We start from the raw sequence: 22,465 nt of genomic DNA on the forward strand, positions 1-22,465 counted from the left end.
CAGTGGGAGCTGTGTGTGCCTGCCTGCAAGCTGAACCCCACATCACATCCAGGCAGCTACAGAGGATGCAGTTAAGGTTCCAGAAACTGTACTGAGTATGAACATTTAGCCAGCAGATCATAAATGTGAAAAAGCTGTTCCTTCACAGCAGTTTAATTTGGGCCTTTTTTGAAAAAAAACTGACAAACAAACAAACAAATAAAAACCCCATAGTGTGCCTGCCTGCAAGCTGAACCCCACATCACATCCAGGCAGCTACAGAGGATGCAGTTAAGGTTCCAGAAACTGTACTGAGTATGAACATTTAGCCAGCAGATCATAAATGTGAAAAAGCTGTTCCTTCACAGCAGTTTAATTTGGGCCTTTTTTGAAAAAAAACTGACAAACAAACAAACAAATAAAAACCCCATACATGTGATCCAGTTAAAACTGACTTTTCTTGTCCTAAAGAACTGTGCAATTCACAAGAATGGAGAAGATATTCCTTTCCCCCCTGCCCCTCCATATTTTTGAAAGGAGAGGGTTATTTTGGGACTTCATAGAATGCTGTGTTTTGAGATGGAAACTGAAACGCGTGTACTGAGCAACGTACGCATTGTGTGAGCAGAGTGACAGGACTTGTCAAAGGATGTCACGTGGCTAATATTACTGTTTCATTCTAGTTTTATGTTATGCTTTTTTTTTCTATACAAATTAGTGTAACTAATTGTGTAGTGCCTGGAGATTGGTGTAGCTGATACAGAAGAGGTGTGCGCTTGGATGTAAGTACCTGAGGTCATCTGTTGCAATGCTTCTGACTTGAAAACTAGTAACTCTAGTTACAGGCTACATGCCCCACATTAAGAAAGCCTATATTAGGTTTTACCTTATAGCAAGAAAGCAGAAGATTCGGGGAACAGTCAAAGACTACATCTGAATGTGGTAAAACGTCTCTAAAAGGTCGGAGAACTACTTGTGAGTCCTCTCCTCCCAACTGCCACCTTGGGATTAATGCCTAACGAATTTATCTGCTTTTCTTTCATTGATGTTTCAATTTAAGTAACTAAATGAAGATACAAGGTGCTAAGTATAGGGCCTGCCTGGCATGTAATTGCTGCCAGAACTCAGCAGTTCCTATTGAAGTTGGGAGTACCGTCTGTTTGCAAATACCGGCTACACAGCAGACACTGTGTGTCTTACATACCACATTAGCTGGTATTTACAAAACATAAAGGTAGCAAACCCTGTAATTCCCCCAAGAAAGCTAACTTAATCCCAGTTGGTAAGTGCTGTTGTGTTGACTGTTGAAATGAACAGCATGGGTGGAGCAAATAATTTCTGCTAGGGAAATTTGGGAGCTTGTTGTGTGTGTTCAGCTAGAAGCAGTTATTGGGTCTATGTGCTAACAGGTATTTGAAATAGACTGTCAGGTCTCTTGGTTCCCACTGCCTGACTTTACATACTCATATGGCAAGTGGGTCCAAACTTCTGGCTCTTCCTTCCATTACCAGATAACCTGAGGACTGCACTTAAGAAATCTGGGCTGAGTTTTGTGGGGAAGAAAGAAGAAGAAGGAGGAGGAAAGGGGGGAGAATTTTTAAAAGCTGTTCCATACCTTATTGTCCCAAAATGGATCACTTTCAGATTCTGCTCGACTGCACCATCTGGCACAGAGACAACCAGCTTTGTACTGTTCAATGAAAAGGGAAATAGAACGGAAATTAAATTATAAACAAGGCACTATCTCTGCTGTGGCAAGCTAAATCTAAACTTTGAGGCAGGACTGTCAGATATCTGCAACTCTCCACTGTCCCGTGATGCCAGATTTTGTCACTGTCTAGGGGGGAAATACTACATAAGTGTTGTTCATTCATATGAAAGTAAGAGTACTCATTGTAGCCTTGGAAGAGACCATCTTTAATTACAGTCAGTGCATTTAATCCCTCCCCTAAATTTGTTTATATATACACCTCACTGTCTTTTCTATCCACCTCTACTTACAAGGTTTCAATGACAGAGTTGGAGACGTACAGCAAGACATTTGGGGACGTGTATTCTTAATTACTTCAGGGTGATTTCTTTTCTTCTTTTCCTTTGGTGTTCTCACTTGGGGTCTGAACCAGCCTTTGGTTGGCTGGAACAGGCACCTTGCTGTCGTCCCAGCGCACCTCAACTGTCTCGTTGGAGGACATCTCAAATATCTACAGCGGTAAAAGACAGCAACACCCACCACCTCCTTTCCCCCAAAAGCCAATTAACTTCATTCGTGCATGCTCAAGCTGCCACCATTAACTACTCCCTCTAAGATGGCCACAAAGCTTTGGTAGGTACAGGTGCTGAGGAAGTATTAGCAAAAGCAAAAACGGAAGTAAGACATAGCACTGAACATCCCTTTCTGGTACTTAATTTCTCAGTCAGAGCTTAAAACTTCCTACCTCTGAGGATGAGAAAGAGGTTGTTTAGGTGCTGAACTGGAGATATAGTTGCCTTAATTCTGATTAGGTTTTAAAACTGCGGTGTGAATTGCTGTTGTTTCTTTTGGTGCCTTGTGCACGTGGGAATGTGGAGTCCCTACAGCATTTGTCAGGCTAGTTAAATTGGACGCTTGGTATTTACTTGGCATTTAGATATAGAGGTACAATAGACAATAAAACCATAGTCACAGGTATTCAGTATTACAGATACTAATGGCTCACACTCTTCATTTGACTTGATGCAGGAAAAGGCTGCTTAATCCCGGCTGTCTGCCACCCCAAGGCCTTGCGTTCAGTATGTGACGGCAATGCATGTTTTTAATTTAGCTAAAATAATTCAGCTTGACTTGCCTCTCCTTTAATTTGGCATCATACAGTGGTGTAAAAAAATAAAAATCTTGAACACATTTCTCCCCTCATTTGACATATGTATAAAATAACTAGGACTATAGGGAGGTTTAAAATTAGGCAGAAAAAGCTCACTGGGCCTTGTACTGTACTCTCTTCACTTAGTGCTGTGCTACAGCTCAACTTCTCTGGGCTGCTCTAAGCATTGTAGTCGCCCACTGCCTTGTTGGTTTTTTTTTTTTTTTTTTTTTTTTTTTTTTTTTTTTTTTTTTTTTTTTTTTTTTTTTTTTTTTTTTTTTTTTTTTTTTTTTTTTTTTTTTTTTTTTTTTTTTTTTTTTTTTTTTTTTTTTTTTTTTTTTTTTTTTTTTTTTTTTTTTTTTTTTTTTTTTTTTTTTTTTTTTTTTTTTTTTTTTTTTTTTTTTTTTTTTTTTTTTTTTTTTTTTAAGATCCTTCCTGTTGGCAACTGTCCTGAGACACGATGTTCTTGCTTAGCATTTTGATGTGGGGAAGCAGTCTGATAATTCAAGCCGGTTTGAAGCCATGAGCTGATTTGTAAGCAGTGACTTGCTCTGGGGTCTTGTCAGTCGACAAACGTGTAGCTCGTGTGTGCAGAGCCACGCTGTACCTTGTGCCTTAAGCGCCACGTGAGAGGGATATACACACTCCCCGGAGCCACTTGTGGGGGAGACTAACTGCATCCTCTTCAACCACCTTTTGGTGAATGGTTAGTTTGTGGAAAATTACAGTTATCATCCTGTTCCCCTCTGCGTGTAAGCCCAGTGCAAACCCGTTGTTGTTAGCAGCTTTTCCTTGTGTAAATAAATGCAATTCTCTTTGACCTATGCTCAGCAGTCCTCAGTAAATTACTTCCAAGAGTACTGTGAAAGGTGGCAACTGAAAACACACCTATTGCAGAACTGCAGACCGATGTCATGGGTTTGGATTTGCTGTGCAAATTTGCTTTGCGGTTCCACTGCCGGTGAGGACCAAAGTGTTACCACACTTGTGTAAATGGTGGCGAGTCGTAATCCACTCTTGGGGTTTCAGTGGGGAGCGTGTGTAAGTACGTGTGTACCTCCGTGTAACTTCAAGTGGGAATTAAAACTGCTTCATACCAGAATGGCATGATCTTGCAATGGCACTTTCCTTATCTAATTGGGTCTGTCACTATTCTGAGGTAACAGACAAACTTAAAATCTTAAGTCTCCCTGCAGTGTAATCTAAGAAACTTGAGTGCCAGTAAGACAGATGGGTTTGAGAGGTCTAATTTAAGAGGACTACTAAGTTGCAGTGTGTGCATTTTAATATGCGAAACAAATGGGTGGAAGGCTGGATGAATGAAGTATTAAATAAGTTTATTAAAAGCATGGCTGATTATTTTTTTTGTGGACTCCGTTTTCAAGTGTGTACAAAGGTATTTCTATCACTTGTGTATTTCCCCACAAGGCATTGTTGTTCATCTGCCTCTATTAGGTAGGTACTGTGTGATGCTGAGTTCGTGGTACTAGGTGATACCTCTCTTGCTACTGCTTAAAAGTGTTTGAGAGGTAAAAGTTAAAAGATAATCAGTAGATAACAGGGCTAAAAATAGAAGACACCTGAAACAGAAATTCCTTTTCTATAGGTGTAGTAATTGTTCATATTTGTCTGACATTGAATTTGAAGGTTTAAAATACAGAAAACTGTTCTTTACAGATGAGCACAACCTGGAGGCTGCAATGCTAAAATATAGGTTGGAATCTCCTTTTTTTTTTTTTTTTTTGCAGAGGAAAAGAAATCCATACAAGGGCAAAAACTTACTGCAGGGGATTTCAACTGTTCCCATAATGTTTGATTTCTGTTGCCTCACATTCTTGCAAGGTCAGAGATTTTACTGCCTCTGGTCAAAGGATGGAGAATCCTATACACGTAAATTTGAGATGGTCACCATCCAGGAAAGACAAATGGTATCCAGCTGCCATTACGTTTGCTTGTGATGCTTTTGGGAATCTCTGTATAGCCTGTAAATTCCTATTGACATTTCCCATGAAGCGCATCTCAAATTTCTGCATGTTGTTGTTACTTATCTCCGAGACCCGAGACAACGAAGGGCTGTTAAACCCTTCATGGCTGCTCTTCCAGTAAGAGCAGCTTAAGACAGTGGGATGGCTGAAGCCTGGGGAAAGCTGTGAGGACAAGCCTGGCTGCAGGGAGGAGCCTGGAAAAAAACAAGGAGAGGAGAGGAGGGTGGTCAGATGTCGGTCCTGCAGCTGTTAATACTGCGGAGCCTGAGGCTACGGTTCCCCAGCAGTTAAAACTGATACCAGTCAGAGCTGCTGGCGTTCCACCTGCCCCGGAGTCCTTGCTGACATGGTCCTGCCTGTGTGTTGCCTTGCACAAGTGCTCCTCTGAGTGCCTCCACGAGCCCATGAAGGAAAAGGACTGGTTGGAAACTGACCACTGTATTTTGGTTTTGTCGTCTTGCTGGGTTGGTCTGCAGGCAGTTTAGGCACGTGGATGAGTGTGCGGTGGGGTGGCATCAGCGGGGGGGGATGCCTGTGTCACACCCTCGCATGCCTCTGACAGCTCGTGCTCACCCTCTGCGGCAGGAGGAGAACTTGAGTGGGAGGTCAAGGAACAATACGGCAACAGGCACTAGCTGTGCCACGGGGCTTTTATTTCTTCTGTTGGCCAAAGTCAAACGTGGCTCTGGGACCCTCATCAGTCTGTCTGTCTGCTTCTGCTGTCAGATACACTGCTGAAGGGACAGCATGTGGGTGGTCTGGCCAGCCACCTGCTGCTGAGGCTCCGGTCAGGTGCCTCACGCTGGTGTCGTCCAGGTTGCTTTACGGGGTCATTGCAGCCCAAAGCGAGCCTCAGGAGTTGCTGTCATTTGCCCGTCTTAGCTACTGCCCCTGGCTTACAGCAGTACATAGGCCACCACAGCGCACCCTCCAGTGGGAACCAGAGCACAAGGAGCATCAAAATTGGCTTGTAGGCATTTTGAGAGATGAAGCAACATTGATGTAGTCCAGTGCTCGTAATTTAGGACAGGCAGCTGTCATTGCACTCAGCAGGGAGCTACTAGAGGGATGGGGAAAGGAGGGAGAGGGAAAGAGGGTAACATGGGCAGCAAGGTCTGCTAGACATCACCTTGGGAGTCAGCAGCTTCCCTCTCACAGACTGGCCAGTATTCACCTGTCCCCAGCTTGCATCCCAGCTAGCTTTCTGCACACTGCTGCTACGAGGCTTAGCTGGCCAAAAATGCATACATCTGTGGCACTGCAGATACTTCCCTTAACTTCTGTTTGCTGAAAGATGTAGGAGTAAGTTCTGGTTTCTTGCATATGGTCTAAAACGTGAACAAGCCGCAACTTTTGGAAGGTAAAAAGGCAAAGTTAAAGTGTGCAGTCTTGGCTCAGCAAGTGGGCTGAAGTGGCACTAAGTGAAAGTAAATAAAATGCACTGCGAATGCTGCAGTGTGGATTTATATAGTGAAATAGAGAACTTAAATATTTTTCAGTGATAAAATGCACAAAACATTGAAATGGTAAGCTGTATAACAGGCAGCAGAGGCTTTCTTCTGTCTTCCGTAGAGTTAGGAACAGCACCAGACATTTCTGAGCAGTATTCACATGAAAACTTGCAGATGAGTAAGTTCGTAGCAGCACTGACTCTTTGGAAGCTGGTGATGGTAAGATACACTTGCAGCCACTGCCTTCATAGGCAGTTGATGTCTTGGGTTTGGATACTTCAGAGGTACCTCAAGACCACCAGCTACCTGGCTGCTAAAGCTATCTGGCTGGTTTCAATTTTGCAAAACAGGTGCGCAAAAATATTCAGCACACTGAAAATGCATATAGAGGATGAAACTCCTAGTTAATACTGAAGTAAATAAAGCAGGCGGTTGCACTGATTGTAGGGCTGTTGCATTTAATTCACTGACAATCACTGCAATTAGGCACTCGCAGCTTTTTTTGCCTGTTAGTTGCCACAGTGCCTTCCCGGGCTTTGCTGCTGAATTTAGTTGCAGAGGCCTCTGTGAGGTGTTAGATGCGGGCAAAAAATGCCATGTGGAACAAACCTTGGATGAATCTTCACCTGCAGCACATACTTCAGGATTTTGTTCTTAATATGGAAAAAAATGGCATCTATTGCAGAACGCTGGTGTTTGGCTTATCTTTTCTTGGATAATAAAAAGCCAACAGGTTTGCTCTAAGGCCGCTACTGAATTTTCTGGTTTTGACTCTGAGGCACTCAGCTGTGAGCAAGCATTTCACACATCTCGTAGCAATCGGCACACTGGGTACCTTGCTATGGTACGATGCTTTTAATACTAAGAGGTTTTCTTTCCTTTTCACTAAAGCAAATTTGTTGTGTAGTTGAAATAGATGGTGCAGCTCGTGTATGAGCTAGAGCCTCTTTTGGAAAAAAAAATGTATTTGAGGTATCCTTTGTAGAGTAGAAAGTATTGAAAGTGTTTCTGACTGAAATAAATATGGAAGAGACAGGATTTTATACTTCAGTGGAGAGTTGTTATCTTCCATTGTATTTAATATTTTGCTGAAGATATGCTAAATTCTGTCTGGATCATTAATAAATAGGTTTCTTTAGAACCATTTTTATATGATTGAATTTCTATGATTTCTTAAGATGAAAGTTTATATATAATCTCTTTAAATGCCTTTGTAAACAAATGTGTTTTAATTACTACAGGATCATCTTTGCTAGCTTATAAAAAGTATTGTAGAGCTGTAAATATATCATTCCTGACACTTTAAGAAGTGTTAGCTTAAGGAGGAGCAAGGCAAGTATACTTGAGTACCAACTTCTACTAAGCAGAGTGGGGTATATAATTACATGTTTACCTACATTACATGTATGGCCATGATATCCAGGAATATACAAAATAATATGAACACATTTAATTTTCAGTACCATTAAAGCCATTTGCAGAAAAAATTCTGTCATCGCTCAAGAGTGTGACTGTGCACAAAACAAAAAGAGCTGAAGCCCTTAAGAGCTCTTGACTTGCTGTGTCAAGCTCTAGTAAGAACGAGTTGATGTTGGAGTCAGAAGGCAGGCAGTTCCTCTCTCTCATTTTACCTTGGTGGCAGGTGAATCCTGAAGTCGCAAGGGGGAAGTTTTTACTGCTGGTCTGCATTTCTTAAAAACTTCGAAATAATGATAAGTTTATGAATAATGATGCTGTCTGTGTTCATCCTGACCAGTGCATGTCACAAAGGATCCTGAGCTTCTGTGTTTGCTGATTCTCTCTAAAACTTGAGTGCTCCCTGTACGCAGGTATTTGCATTTCATAAATAAAACTGTGAAGAGTCTTCCTGTAAAAACACAAGCCTCTTACAATTGCAGTTAGCTCACTTCTGTATTTTATGCTGAATTTCATGTCATAGGTAGGGAGATAAAATCACCTTTCTTTAGGGAGAAAACAAGCATTAGTTCACTGCAGGGGTCTCTGACACAGAGTTGTGGGCTCAGCGCAGACCGCTTTAGTTCGCAGTGTACCTGGAGAACATTTGACTGCAGAAGTGAATTTTTGGTGCAGAGATTCTTCTCTGACTTTACCGTATGTACGTTATTAAGCCAGATTACATAGTCATTATGCAACAATGAAAAATTTAGTAACTGCTCTATATTTAAACCTTTGTGTATTAACTTCATTGCACAGCACCAGGACCAGGATAGGTTTGAATGTGGAAAAAAATGTGAAACATGAAGAAGGAATCTGAAATGCTTCGGTAACTCTGTCCAGTTTGTAATACATCTTCATCTAGATTCATTTCAAATAGGTTTATATTCTTTGAAGTGGGGGGTTGTTTGTATTAAATTTGTATTGAATTTGCCTTGTGATAGGGTCTGAGGCTGTCTGTTTTTTGGACTGAAATGGTTAATGTACAGAAATGACGAATTTCTAATTTTTGCATCTATTTCAAATATATCTGTTGTTCTCACTGGTGCGGCTTGTAATGATTGCATTTTCAATGTCATTTGAGTGTTTGATCTATAGTGTCCTTTTCTTTTCAGAACATCACCAAGCAAGTATATTTAGCAATTGATTCGAGAGTATGTCAACCTCCTGTATACACAGCTAGTTTAGTAGATTAAATTTGGGACATCTGAAATACAGACACATGTTCAGCCATGCAAGCATTTTTAGCATTAAAGCATCTTGCAGGAAGCACAGTTAAGGCCTTCTTGTGAGGCAAGCATTGTTTCATGCCTGTATGTGCTTCGGTGATGCACTATGGTGTGAGGGGTACGTTGGGCTGTGGGTGTTGAAGCAACAACACCCTGTCTAACCCAGCCAACTTCTGCTGGAGCCAGCACGAAGGGAAATTCAGAGCATGCAGTATGGGAATATGGACATTTAGTAGCTTTTTATCCATTTCCTAGCCTTCCAGATCCTTGCCGCCCTTCAGCTGAAGACGCTGCAGCTCCAAGATGCCTCCCAGTATGGCCAAGACAGCTCCATGTCTTGACTGGGCAATCCACTAGTAGGAGTGAGTGTGTGGACCAGAGCTGTTCTGGGACTTCCCACAGGATGGCAAACTTTGCTGATAGAGTTGCTCCTTCCCTTTTACAGCCGTCTTGAGAATGGTATATGTGAGAGTCATTCTTCTAATTTGGGGAGGCTGTGGACTGAGGCCTTGAGGATGTGCAAGGTGAACACTGTCATGAATTTGACTTCTCTCTAGCGAGTTTTATGCTGTTGCTCATGATTGTTGAGAAACAGACGAGTGTGGCCCTTTTGACCACTTCTGCAAGTGATCTCTGGCAGTCAGCAGCGCTATGTCAACAGTGGGAACTGTTGTTTCTCTCTTTGGATGCAGCTTTGAGGAAAAGCCTACCCCATGCTACCTACCATAAACGCATGGAAAGGTGTCGGCAGCTTTGTCTCCATGGGTTGCCCAGCCAAGGTGGTGGGATCGACAAGCACGCGTTTCACTGTCACGCTGTAAACTCTCATGAGTGTCTGTGGCCATTTAATTTCGATGAGGCCTGGCTAAGGCATGCCACGCTGAGGAGTAAGCAGCTTGTTTTGGACGTGCACTTGCTGAAGGAAGGCTTTGCCTTTCCAGCTGGCTTTGTGCAGATCAGTGGCTTAAACAATGGATGCTGTTCCCTCCCACAAATAAGGTCTATAGACTTATACTTGTACAGTTTAGAAAACACACCTTTGCTGCTATCAAAAAACTGTCCAACTGCTGCCTGAACGACTAACTGCTGTCTGTCTAGCTGCAAGCCATTTCTATCTGCTGTGCTGGACCTAAAAAAGCGCTGGAGAGCCTCTGTGGAAAGACTGCAGGTGGATTGGGTCACTCCACAAACCTGCCAGCACTATATCGATCAGACTGGCACTGATCGATGACTAAGTTGCACAATTGGGGGTCTCTTTTTGCTGTTATGTGAATGGGAGCAATCTTGTGAGTCAAATGCTATGGCTTTACAAGCAATCTCTGATTTAAATGCTTATAGAAATGTTGATTGGAGGGACCTCTGAATGGTGATGGCTGTGCATGGGTACATCTTGAAAAACCTCCAAGGACAGCACTTCTACAGCCTTTCTGCCAACCTATTCTGATTGTGCACCACTGCCCTAGTGAACAGTTAGTTTCCTAATGCCCATCCTGAACCTCCCAATTCACAATCATTGCCTCTTGTTATATTATTTGGCCCTACTGAGAAGAATTTTGTTCCCATTGCAACCACCCATCAAGTAGTTGTAGGAATTTCTTGGAATTGTTGCAGTTTCCTTGGAATGAAGATTATCCAGTGTGAACAATAGGCTTTTTTGTTTCTTCCCCCCCCCCCGTATCTTAGTATTCCATTTCTTGGTGTGCTAAAATGGATTTGCATCTGGGATTTCATACATATGGGGAAGCTTATTGACCATCATCTAATAGGCTCATTTAGCACAATATTGAAATTGGTTAGAGTCAAAGATCTTAATTTACTTTTGCGTGGCAGCCTTTTTTGGAGAAGTGGTGAACCATAGCTTCTCTGGCCAGCATTGCTCCAGCCTTTTCATAGCCAAGCACTGGAGCAAACTGGAGTCAGTGAGTGGTCTTCAAATGAACTTCGGCTGGATGTCCTCATACTACGGGGAAATTCCTAACAACACTGTGTTGCTGCTTTATCCCTCCAACTTGTTGGGCTCCAGGGTTCATTTTGTTACCAGTTCTGCAATACCTGCCAGTGTTGCCCATCACTGCTTTCACAGATTCAAAACCAGTTCAAGGGAATCCCAGCTGGTACCTGTTATGTTAGTTGTCAACAAGTTACATTCTCCTTTATGTGAACGTGATGAACCACCTGACTGCTCCTGGACGTGGCCCCTGCTGTGGAACGCTGACCAAGTCTGTGGGGTTAGTAATTCATTTTTATTAAGCATTAAAACAGCTATAATGCAGATTTATAGGACCACGTTCTGAGCTCACTTAGGGGGAAACACTGAAGTCTTGAATATCTGAAACACCTTTATCTTTTGGCAGAAAAGAAAATGTGGTAAATCAGAGACAGGTCACCCATGCGCCTCTCTCCACACGTGGGGCTGTACCCAAAACGGAGAGCTGCAGGTTTGAGGATTCAGATTTTGAATGGCTTTTTTTAGATCCTTACCTTCCCTGATAAATTCAGTAGCAGTGACGAGGGGGATATTTTTGTGCATCCACATGAGGTGAGAAAAGTGCCTGCTTCTGTAGGCACCGGTGTCCTGGCCTGACACCATGCTTTGTGTGGGCGAAGGTGTAACAGTCAGGTTTCGAAGCTGGAGCAGAGCATCATTACCAAACTTCAACCACATTTCATGCACAGAGATTGTTACCCCGTTGCTCTGAGACCAGGCTGCTTTTCTTGCTTATTTTCTAGGTGGAATTTAAGGCATGAGCTGCAAAGCACAAAGCGGCTCCGGCTGCGATTACCTCTGTGAGTGCCTTTCCCTCCTCCGGCGGTCACGGTCAGCTGAGAGAAAGCGAAAGCTGTCAGGTCCCTGCAGAAAAAGAGAGAAATTAGTGCTGGCAGAGTCTGTATGCGACAACTTATCTGCTGTGAAGTTTGAGTCCCCTGTTCCTGCTGGTGTGATTTGTTAACATAACATGCCTGAAATGTTTTCTTACATTCTTACAGTTCTTTCTAAGATGTGCAAAATGAAAAATGTGGGGATATTTACTGCAGTACCACAGGAACTGTGATGGGCTGGTTTTCTGTTTTTTTTATGTTGACAATCTACACCATCGATTATGCTGTTGTGTTATAATATATGAATTAGCCACGTAAACATACCTGCATTTATGTAAAGATCTACATAAAGCTTATGCTTTAAAATCTTTAATGGATTCTTAGGTGCTGGGTAATTAAATGAAAGAAAAAGTCTCTGAAAAAAAAGTGAAGTTAGAGCAGGTCTTTTAGTAAGTGTGTTTATTACATTTACTGCTATCGTTAGTGCTGAGAACGCCTTAAAGGTTTTTTTATAATATTTAGCTCTTTTTAATTCTTCTCATTGGTCAGTTAAAACACTCTTCTTAGCTTCAGTCTCGTGTTCTTCATGGCACTTCTGGTAAGTCCTGCTTTGCCTGCCTGGCAGACAATGTAAAAGAATTAGTGCTTTAAAAAGATGTGCAGCCGTGCCCTCTGGATCTTGGTAAGGTTTCTGTTAACTCCCCAGCTGATGGTAAGGAAGTGCACTAAATCTGTATTTTCTCCCAGTGGTAAGCAGACTTTCTTCAGATAGTAATAGAGGCAGATAAGTTGAGTATGTAGTCTGGTTTCATTAACTTTTTCCAGGATTAATATTAAGTAGATCGCAGATCAACAGCTCTGTATATTCCTTATCAGACTTTTAATTACTGCAAGTATATTGATCGTTCCATTTCAATGTATTTAACACTCTGTTTACTACTTGGATACTATTCTTGTCCTCTTACTTGCCACATCCTCCTTTATCTTCAGTCCCCACTTTCTTGTCAGCTGTCTAAATACAGTTGCATCCAAGTTGTGCTGAGTGACGCAGATGATTGCGTGTGTGTTTTGAGGCCATGTAAAAAACAAAAAGATTAATTGAATTTAGTCCCTGCAGCAAGTTTTTTTATTTAAAACACAAAACCAGCCAGGTAGTTTTTAGAGGTTACAGAAATAAAAGTTTACTTGATTAGTAGTCCCTAATTCTGGTATTTCACTTTTTTAAAGATCAATGTCCCAGTTCAAGTTAGCAGCCACAGGGGCACTCTGCGATCCGATGGGGCTATTTTTGTGAATACTTACCCCAGTCTTTGTTTCTGTTGTTTAAATAAAAGCATTTAGATGGTTTAGAGCCTTTTATTTAAAAACAAACCCCAGGCCTAAACAAAAAAATCTGTCATCAGTTTTCTCTTGAGAATCACATTTTCACCAATATAGCTTTTTCCCTAAGTGGCTTGAAGAAAGAATTAACAATTTTGTAGAAATGCTCTTTGATTTCCTGCCTAATACACTGCTGATTTATAGGCAGCCAGAACTAAGTGTGTGAGTGTGTAGTCATTACTGTACTGTATTTTCATTAGATTTTATTTTGCTTTGGGTTTTATCCCCATTAATTCCCAGGTTGTTTTCACATTACACTAATCATTCCAATTACACATGTGTAATTCGTCATTTGGTGCATATTAAACTCTCTTCAGCTGCATTTCAAACACTGATGCTGAATTCTTGTTCTGAACTGATCATTCAAAAGAAAGTTCATTCTTGACCAGAAGTGTTAAATTTCCTGCAAAGTTTATTTCCTTCATGCAGCATTGAGCAGATTTGAAAAAGATGATTATTCATCTCACACTTGTGATCCGCTTCACTTATTACTGCTGCTTTGTGGGGGGTGCCGGCCTGCTCCAGGTCACGGCTTGGTTCAATCTGTAACAGACTGGCAGAAAGGAAAATATTAGAGATGTTGCCCATGTAAGCGCTTCCGCATCTATTTCTATCTCATCGCAAAACTGAAAGGTGATTTCGTATGGATTCCTGTTCAAGAATTCTGCATTAAAACCAGGAGGGGATTTTCTTTTGGATTTAACTGTAGAAACACACTCACATGGTGGTGTTGGTTTGCCACTGTCGTCTTGTGGATAGTTGAAGCAACTGTTTCATGGACTATTGTATTGCCAGCTTCTTCCTCAAAGACAGACAAAATGTTTGGAAACAGAGTATCTGTCGAAATACCACTTTGTTTACCCTCTTTTTACTGAAGGATTTAATGTCATTAGTACAGGAGAGAGAGTTGAGAGTAGCAGTAGTGATACTTGCAAAGGAGTAACAGAGAAAGCAGAACCCAACATGGCTGGAACTATTTGCTCTCGTGTGTTTCTAATAAAGGTTGTGCTGGCTGTACAGTGAGAGGAGGAATGTCACCTTCTCAGGGAGACTGTGGGTCAGTAGATGGGAGGAGAAGGGGGATCCAGGACCTTCCTCTTACAATACATTGATGAACCACGGCTGGAAGCAGCTCTGAGCTGTGCAGAGCTGCATGGATGCCCTTGCCTTGTGTAGCAGGAGCATGTCTGTCGCGCCAGGCAGTGCTAATGGGGGAGAGGGGAATCGGGGTCTGCAGCCTCCCTGCTCCCTCCCACAGCTCCATCTCTGCTTGCAAAAATGACTGGGTTGGAGTGAAGTCCCAGTTTTTCTTCCTTACCCAGCCATGAATTCAGTGTGCATCCTTGCCTGGATTTCTCAGATCTCTGAGCGTACTCCCCCTTCGTTAAGATGGGACTAACCAGACTGAGCAAACTGCTTTGAAATATAGGTATGAAACTACTATCTGAATGTGCCAAGCAGCATTACTGCATTTCAAGTGACCTTTCGGTCTGAAACTTTGCCAAAGGGAGGGGAAAGGAAGCCACCATTGAATCGAGTTCTGCACAGAGATCCTGCAAACAGATGGTATTTGCATATAGGATATGCTGTTCGGGTGCAACTTTACTACAACGCTCTTCTTTTTTAATAATTTCAGGCGGGCTAAACTCCGGCTATATTTGGAACAGCTAAAACAGCTTGTGCCTCTTGGCCCGGACAGCACCAGACACACCACTCTAAGTCTGTTGAAAAGAGCTAAGATGCATATCAAGGTAAAAACACTCATCCATATTTTTATTTCTTCTAAAGCAGAATCTTCCAGAATGTGTATCCATAGAGAGGAAACTAATTTTCATACAAAATCCATGTCCGTATGTCCAATCTTCTGGATATATTTGCCTTTATTAGTTACAAGGATTTCAGTCATAATATCAAGGTTTTGTGTTTTGCAATTTACCCTGCAGTCTCAGATACATAAAAAACAGTGATTTTGTGATTTCTGCTTAGTTACTAATGCTTTACCTTGTATTTTAAAAAATAATATATATATCAAGGCTGTTCTTTGATTTATTTTTTAAGGGCTGAGCAAAGTACCATTGTACTGCACTGATTCCAATGTAAAAAGCCAGATATATTCATGGTCGAAAAAACTACTGGAGTCAAAGGGATTTTAGCTACTAGTAAGCCTTATCCCCATCCCACATCTTGATGACCAGATCCTGGAGCATTTGACAATCATTTAAAAGAAACCAAAAATGAAACGCAATCTCCTGTTAGTTGCCGCTTCCCTTGCACGTTTCTTGTGTGTAACAAGTTTAAAACAAAAACCAAAACAAAATCCAGCAGCAGTGCAGGTTAGACATTTGCATGGGTAATTCAAAGGGAATTACTCCTCAGGCCTCCTCTCTCCAAAGACACCTTCACTCCCATTTTCACTGTCGTAGTTTTCAGGGGAACTGGGTTATATGCAGAAACAAGACAAACAGGTATTCAAATCTAAAAGTTAAAAGAACAGGTTTCTGCTGCTGTGTCCAGGACTGTAATTATTCATCTGGCATTTTTTCAGTGTTACAGGGAAACAGGTCAAGAAAAGTGTCAGGAGAGGTTGAACACTGCCAGTAATCTTGGAATATTTTGGAGAACAGCCTGCTGTTGTACAGCATTAAGATTCACTGCAGTTGCAGAAAGGGGTGTAATTCATATGAAGAATTAAAGATTAATTTAAGCAAACCCATTCTTGTGAACAAGTTTACTGAGCTACTTTTGCAGCTCTTGTAAGCACATTTACTCCAGCTGGGCAACCCCTGTTTTTACCATTGGAGATTTTGCCCTCTTGTTTATAATTTGGGCTAACGTGTGTGAAAGGCACTGCATGTGGTTTTTGTCTTGGGCTGCCCCCCTATCATGGGCTTATGCGTACAAATTGAAAACCTGTTTTTACAAGTGGCAAGTGTGAGAGATTAGCCATGTAGTTACCATTTCAGCTGCTGATAAAGAAAGCTAGAAACAGATTCTTTCCAAGTCCATCGTGCACGGTACCAAGTATTCATTTTCTGAAAACTGAAACTGAAGTTTAGCTTTCTTTTTAAGATTTTAACTGAACCTACCCTAACTGGGTTGCCACTTAATTGCTCCTCTTTGTCAGGTCATCCTACCTCCCCGCTGCACTGCCAGAGCGTGCCAATGCCTGTCTGCCATTTCTAATACATTAGTTTTGAACTTTTCACACACACACACCCCCATTTATTGAAACTTGCTCTGAAAGATTGGACGGTTTTGAGTCTCCTGGATATGAATCACTGAGTTCATTCCTAAATAGTTGTTAGAGTTTGGGATTGCAGCCAGGAAAATACAGGAACAGGAAATCTGATCAGTTGGGCACATTTGGTTTGCTGCGTACATGGATGTACCAACCCCTTTTCTTACTGTAACATTGCGTATCCACGTATGATGCACATCCCTGTAGTGTATTGCCCGGGACGGGGCTTAACACGAGGCTGCAGAAGTTAGATTTCATTCAGCCAGGAAACTGCCCAGTTCAATAGTGTCAATTATTTTTTCAAAGATAAATACTTTTGCTTTCAGGCTTGCATTGGAACAGCAAAATCTCTGAAAAGGTTTTGCTTGTGGTTTGCTGTGCACTGCCCCACCCCGCTCTCCTCAGAAGACCAAGCATAGGTTCGTTCAGATGGTAGGGAGGAATTGTCAGCAGCTGTATTCGCTCCCTGCACATCTCCTAAATCTCAGTGGTCGTGTAAACACAGCTCACAGAGAAATCTGATCTTTCTTATAAGTGCTTTTACTGTTACAACCTGTAATTTACTTCATCAGTTAGATTAAAAGAATCAGCTTCTCTTTTTTTTTTTCTTCTTTTTTCTTTTTATTTTTAATAAGGTAAGGTGTTTTGATTTGTGTGTCCTTCCTGCTTTTGATCCCATCATACTCATTACACTTTCTTCCCTAATTATATAGTCAATTTTTTTAAATGGCTATCAGTGATTTGGAAGAGGATTCAGTTGAAATCTTAAAAGATACTATTTCTGTTCTTGCATTTGGACCAACAGTGCAGCAAGAATCAGCTTCTTTTTTTTTTTCTTCTTTTTTCTTTTTATTTTTAATAAGGTAAGGTGTTTTGATTTGTGTGTCCTTCCTGCTTTTGATCCCATCATACTCATTACACTTTCTTCCCTAATTATATAGTCAATTTTTTTAAATGGCTATCAGTGATTTGGAAGAGGATTCAGTTGAAATCTTAAAAGATACTATTTCGGTTCTTGCATTTGGACCAACAGTGCAGCACATTTTACCAGGTGTGAAGTATTCTTTTTATTTCCAAAATTAATACCTTCTTTTATTCAAGCAGAGGGGAGATTTTAGGTAGATGTGTGGAAGGACCCTTTCACAGGCTGTTTGCTGGGAAGTTTTGGATTTTGTAGGAGGTTATCACAGAATTATCGTATTTGCTCTGCAGAAGTTCAAGGGAAAAAAATGCAAGAATAAAGAGAATTGTTAGCAAATTCCTCCTACTATATAATTAATACTGCTTATTGTTAATGAAGATTTTTAAATGCTAAAAATTTCCATGGCCTGCGGTAGGAGGGAGAGCATTCAGGAGGCTCGCAAGGGTTCCTTTATGGTGGTAAGTCTCTTATTTCACCTAAAGAGGCGTTAAGTTCTGACTGAAACCTGAGCTGCGCTCTAGTTATCAGAGATGATGCCAGTTTTGCCTGATAAAATGATTTAAATATTCCCCACAACCAAGGCAACAATAATTTGGTCTTAGCTGAGGAATGTCTGCTAGTGGCAAGAGAGTCTCTGAGGGATCTTTTTTTTTTTTCTTCCCCCCCCCCCCCTATCCCTGTATCTTATTGTGAAACAAATTCAGCTGTGGCCTAGCCTGCTTAAATTGTCCTGACCTCTATAGAATGGTAACAAAAAAATTAAAATTTTAAATGCAATTTAATTTTAAATGAATTAATTAAAATATTTTAAATTGCTTTAAAGTTACTGTTTATTAGAAGATCTTAAGTTACTTATGTTTTAACGTGAGTAAAAAATATCGGCTTACTATCTTTCTTTCCCTTTAAGAAATTGGAAGAACAGGACCGAAAAGCTCTAAATATTAAAGAACAATTACAGCGGGAACACCGCTACCTCAAACGCAGATTGGAGCAGCTATCCGTGCAGGGCATGGAGCGTATCCGCACTGACAGTTTAGGATCAACAATATCCACTGACTCTGAACAAGGTAATTGAACGAGGGCTTCCCAAAGGCAGTTGCAGGAGCAGGAAGGAAAAGGGAAGTAGGGAAGCAAGAAAACATTATTTAGAACTAAAATCAGGCTTTCAACAAAACCCAGAAAAAATTGTTCCATTATGTGATTTGCAGAATAAAAAACTACTGCATCTTTTTTACATTATTTGAAAAACTTACTTTTTTCTAATCAGTTTTGGAGCTATTGATACTGCATGTATTTTTAAAGCTATTTATACTGCATGTGTTTTTGCCAGTTTTTTAAACAATTACCATTTAATGTTCCGAATTTTTAGTGTAATTATTGGTAAGGCTGGCATAATATTTTCTTCTCGGGAAAAAAAAGGTCTTATTGATCCTAATTCATTTGTGTGAATAAATTAATTCCACATCATTTATTGTGAAATTTTAAAATATTTTTTGTGTAACGATCACCAAGCGTTCTCTACATTTGGTTCTCATTTAAGACAGAGCTCTTCAAGCTGCCTGTCACCATTTCTTATTTTCTCTTTGAAGTTTTTCTGTGCCTGAACACTCGCACAGGCTGGCTTTTTCAGGGCCTATGGGAGATGAGCTGCCGGTCACGGTGCAGTTACCGGTGGACAGATGGCTACACCACGGTCGCTAGTAGCTGACACCTGTATAGGTTGGAATTACCATGAACGGTGCTGCAGTATTGTGGCCTCTGAGGTTTTTCTTTTTTTTTTTTTTTTTTTTTTGAAGATCAGTGTCTAGGCCCAGGTTGGAACGGTTCTGTGACAGCATTTGCTATTGATGTCATGCAGTATATTTATGTGGATGAGGAGAGAAGGGATTTGAATTCTCAGGTGGACAAAAGGATCCTTTCCTCAGGAATTACTGTTCCAGTTTGTTGGGTTTTTTTAATTACAGAAAATGAAGCGTGATTCAGGTTTCACCTGAACGTTGATTGACACAGGCATTACCGGCCCACGGTTACTTGCTACAACCGCCGCCTTTCTGAAAATGTGCCTTCTTATGTTTTCTTTAGAAGTAGACATTGAAGGAATGGAGTTTACTCCAGGTGAAATGGACAGTATTGGAAGTGCCAGTGATGCTGAAGACCACTACAGTTTGCAAAGCGGTTCGAGTGACGGAGGTTACACACATTCCCGCAGACTGAATGCCAGGCTCTCATAGTGCCTGAGTTACCCGTTCAACTCAGGACCATCTGACTGAAGCACTTATATATGAATATTCCAGAGGTGTCAACTGCCACTCTTCCGGGAAACCCCAACCACAGTACTCTGACATGGAGGTTTCTTACCCACGGTTCCCTGCACTGTAACCACAATATTAGATATTGTAAATCATGGGTTTGCTGCAGAGAACTGTGGTTAGGTACAGTTGTGACTTAAAGCTAGCTTGATGTAGCCATACTGCAAATTAAAGAAAATAAATTATGTCATTCCATTCAAGAAGTATTAAATTCAAACTGTTGGAAGCATGGCGTAAGGGAGTTTGACAGTTATTTTGATTTTGCAGAAACCATTTCAAACATGGAAGAATAAATGGAATCTACAATGTGTTAGTGATTCGGAGATATGAAAACCTAAAACTACTTTTTGTGGTATTTTTTCATGGAAAAAAAAACCCCTAAAACATTTTGAATGCTGTATAGCAGGCTCTATAGAGCAAATTCTTTCAGCAGTTGTTGTTTGGGTGAAGCGGGCAGATAAATCTTCAAATCTCAGATGATCTTTAGAAAAGGTCATATTTACAAGTCACTACTGTACTTCAAAACGGGGGAAAAGCCAGCTCTAATAATGACTTCATGTGGGATGATCTCAACTTTCTTTTGCTTTTTTGTATTCAATATCCAACCAGCAGCAAATCATTCTATCCATGTTAACGGGAGTAGTAGAAAGCAACACTGCAATTTTAACCTGTTACCGTGGAATGGATGACATTTGAAGCATTTCAGTGGTTTTTTGGGTTGTTTTTTTCACTTCTTTGTCTGAAGAATACAGAACTCAAGTGATCCAGTTTGTGATAGTTAACCTTTCCTTGCAAGGAAATGAAATCTCTGTTTGCTTGTATTTTTTTTTCTTTTCTTCTATTTACACATGTCAATACATTTTTATGGAAGGCATGGCTTAAAATTACAGTATTCAGCTAGAAGATAATTAATCTTTTTTTTTCTTTTGCACACTATAATTGTATTTCTATTCTTAAAAAAGTGCAAAAAAATTAAAATGTATGCTGTAAAACAGCAAAGTTTATTTAGTACTCATCAAGCTGTTCAGAACATATTTACCCAAATTGTAGCAATACTATGAAGATGTATTTTAATACAACTTCTGCTTAGTGAAGTCATTAGAGCTTGGCTTGCCGGGTAAGAAAAAAATGGACCAGTCTTTGCATTATCTGTTTAAAGAAGGTCTTTTAAAAAAAAAAAGAAGAAAAAAAAAATAAAAAAAGAGAAAAAAAAGAAAAAAGCTATAAACACTTTTAGGGAAGTGATTTTAGCAAGTGTAGTCTATATTTCCTGTAAGAGATTTTGTATTATATTTTCCTAAATGTTCTCATTTACTTGTATAGGGAGGGGAATGGTACAGACCCAGACCAGAGTCTCAGGGACTCTTCACCTTTGTCATATTGTGCCTTGGTGACCATTTATGTATGCCTCTCCTTTTCATTGTTTAAAGGACAACTAAGCTTTGTTTCAAGACCCTCTGTTCGAATGGTCAGTTGTCCACCTTCTTACGGATGAAGCAGAGAGGTGTATTTATATCTTCACCCTCTCACAACTGATTCAGTGTGGCTTTAAGTAAAATCATAAAATTAGGTTTTGGTGCGAGGGTTAATTGTCTTGGTATGAGCCCTCCCTCGGATTCTTCAGCACCCGAATCTATATTTTGTTAGCTTATAAAGTCAGGGTCTCTGTGAGACCAGTGCTCAGTGGCTAGGGAAACACAAACGTACTGTGTAAGGCTATGGGATGTCCAAGTGTGGTGCCATTTTTAGCATTCGGATACAAGACCTCATGACAGACTGACCATAATGATCAAAAACAAAGATTCAGTTGTTCTTTCAGCATCTGACATACGTGTCCTCCCTTTGGCTCTTACAACACAGAGTAGAAATACGAATACATTTTGTGGCAGCTTACAGATCCTTGTTTGCACTCTCGCTTACTGCTTGGAACTTGCCAACAAGGAAAACGTATACGTTTAATTTACATAACCTAATGGCTGGCCACCCCCACTTTGGCTCTGGGGAGGGGCCTAAGGTTATAAACTCTGGCAGCTGAATAAGAAAATAATTAACCTTTTCTGAGATGCAGGTTTTGGTATTATGTTCTATACACCTTGCATATTACTAAAATCCTCGTTGTTGGGGAAAGCACACAGCAATATACTCATTGTGTGTAGCTGACAAGCAGCAGAAATTACTAGCTCCTTTGGTGCATATGTAACTAATTTCCAAATCAGTGAAAAAAAAAAAAAAAAGCGTTTACTTTAACACATGACTGTTAACAGGGGAAAAAAAAAAAAGGCTAGTATATTGTTGCTGTTCATTTATTATATAATGAACACATTCATGAATTGTAAAGTGTTTCCTTTCATGACAAGCAGCTCTTGCACAGAACCTCCTAATGAAAAGAGATTTGAAACTTACAGAAGGAAAAATGAGATTTTAAATTGAACATTATTGTACCTTAGGTCGACCTGAAATTTTCCTTTTAAAGATGAATGTGCTAACTTAATGAGTTCTTCCACGCTGGGTATCCATGGCTTTGTAGATCTTATATTTTCAATAAAAATTACTCGAATAATCTTGAGTGGAAATAAAAAGGGTTTATTTGTTTTTGCTTTTTCAGTTATTACAGCTGGGGACTATTATGCCGGTAAAGAAAAATGACACCATACTGCCTGTGTCATTCTCCCTCAAGTACAGCCCAATTTAAGGTGGTATTCTCAGGCACAGCCCCCTTTTCTGCAGCTCGGACAGAAGCAGCCCGGTCGAAGGTGACGGCACGACTGTTTCAAGTGTCGGGTTTGGCAGCTGGTTTGGGCGGCCGCCCGCCCCCCGAGCAGTGCTGCAGGCCAGCCCTGCCCCGGCCGAGCGGCGG

At 40.7% G+C, this 22,465-nt stretch overlaps 1 protein-coding gene across 1 annotated transcript in view; it reads left to right on the plus strand.

The window, feature by feature from the left end:
* Positions 1 to 22,181, plus strand: part of MXD4 (MAX dimerization protein 4) — a 40,181-nt gene extending 18,000 nt beyond the window's left edge. Inside the window, exons 3-5 of the mRNA XM_009285400.1 lie at positions 14,776 to 14,890; positions 18,207 to 18,366; positions 19,382 to 22,181. Coding sequence (XP_009283675.1) covers positions 14,776 to 14,890; positions 18,207 to 18,366; positions 19,382 to 19,530 — 424 coding nt within the window. The 3' untranslated portion in view covers positions 19,531 to 22,181. The remainder of the gene's footprint in view (positions 1 to 14,775; positions 14,891 to 18,206; positions 18,367 to 19,381) is intronic.
* The last annotated feature ends 284 nt before the right edge of the window (positions 22,182 to 22,465 follow it).

The sequence above is a fragment of the Aptenodytes forsteri genome, unplaced genomic scaffold (genome assembly GCF_000699145.1).
Source record: "Aptenodytes forsteri isolate BGI_AS27 unplaced genomic scaffold, ASM69914v1 Scaffold88, whole genome shotgun sequence".
NCBI lineage: Eukaryota > Metazoa > Chordata > Aves > Sphenisciformes > Spheniscidae > Aptenodytes > Aptenodytes forsteri.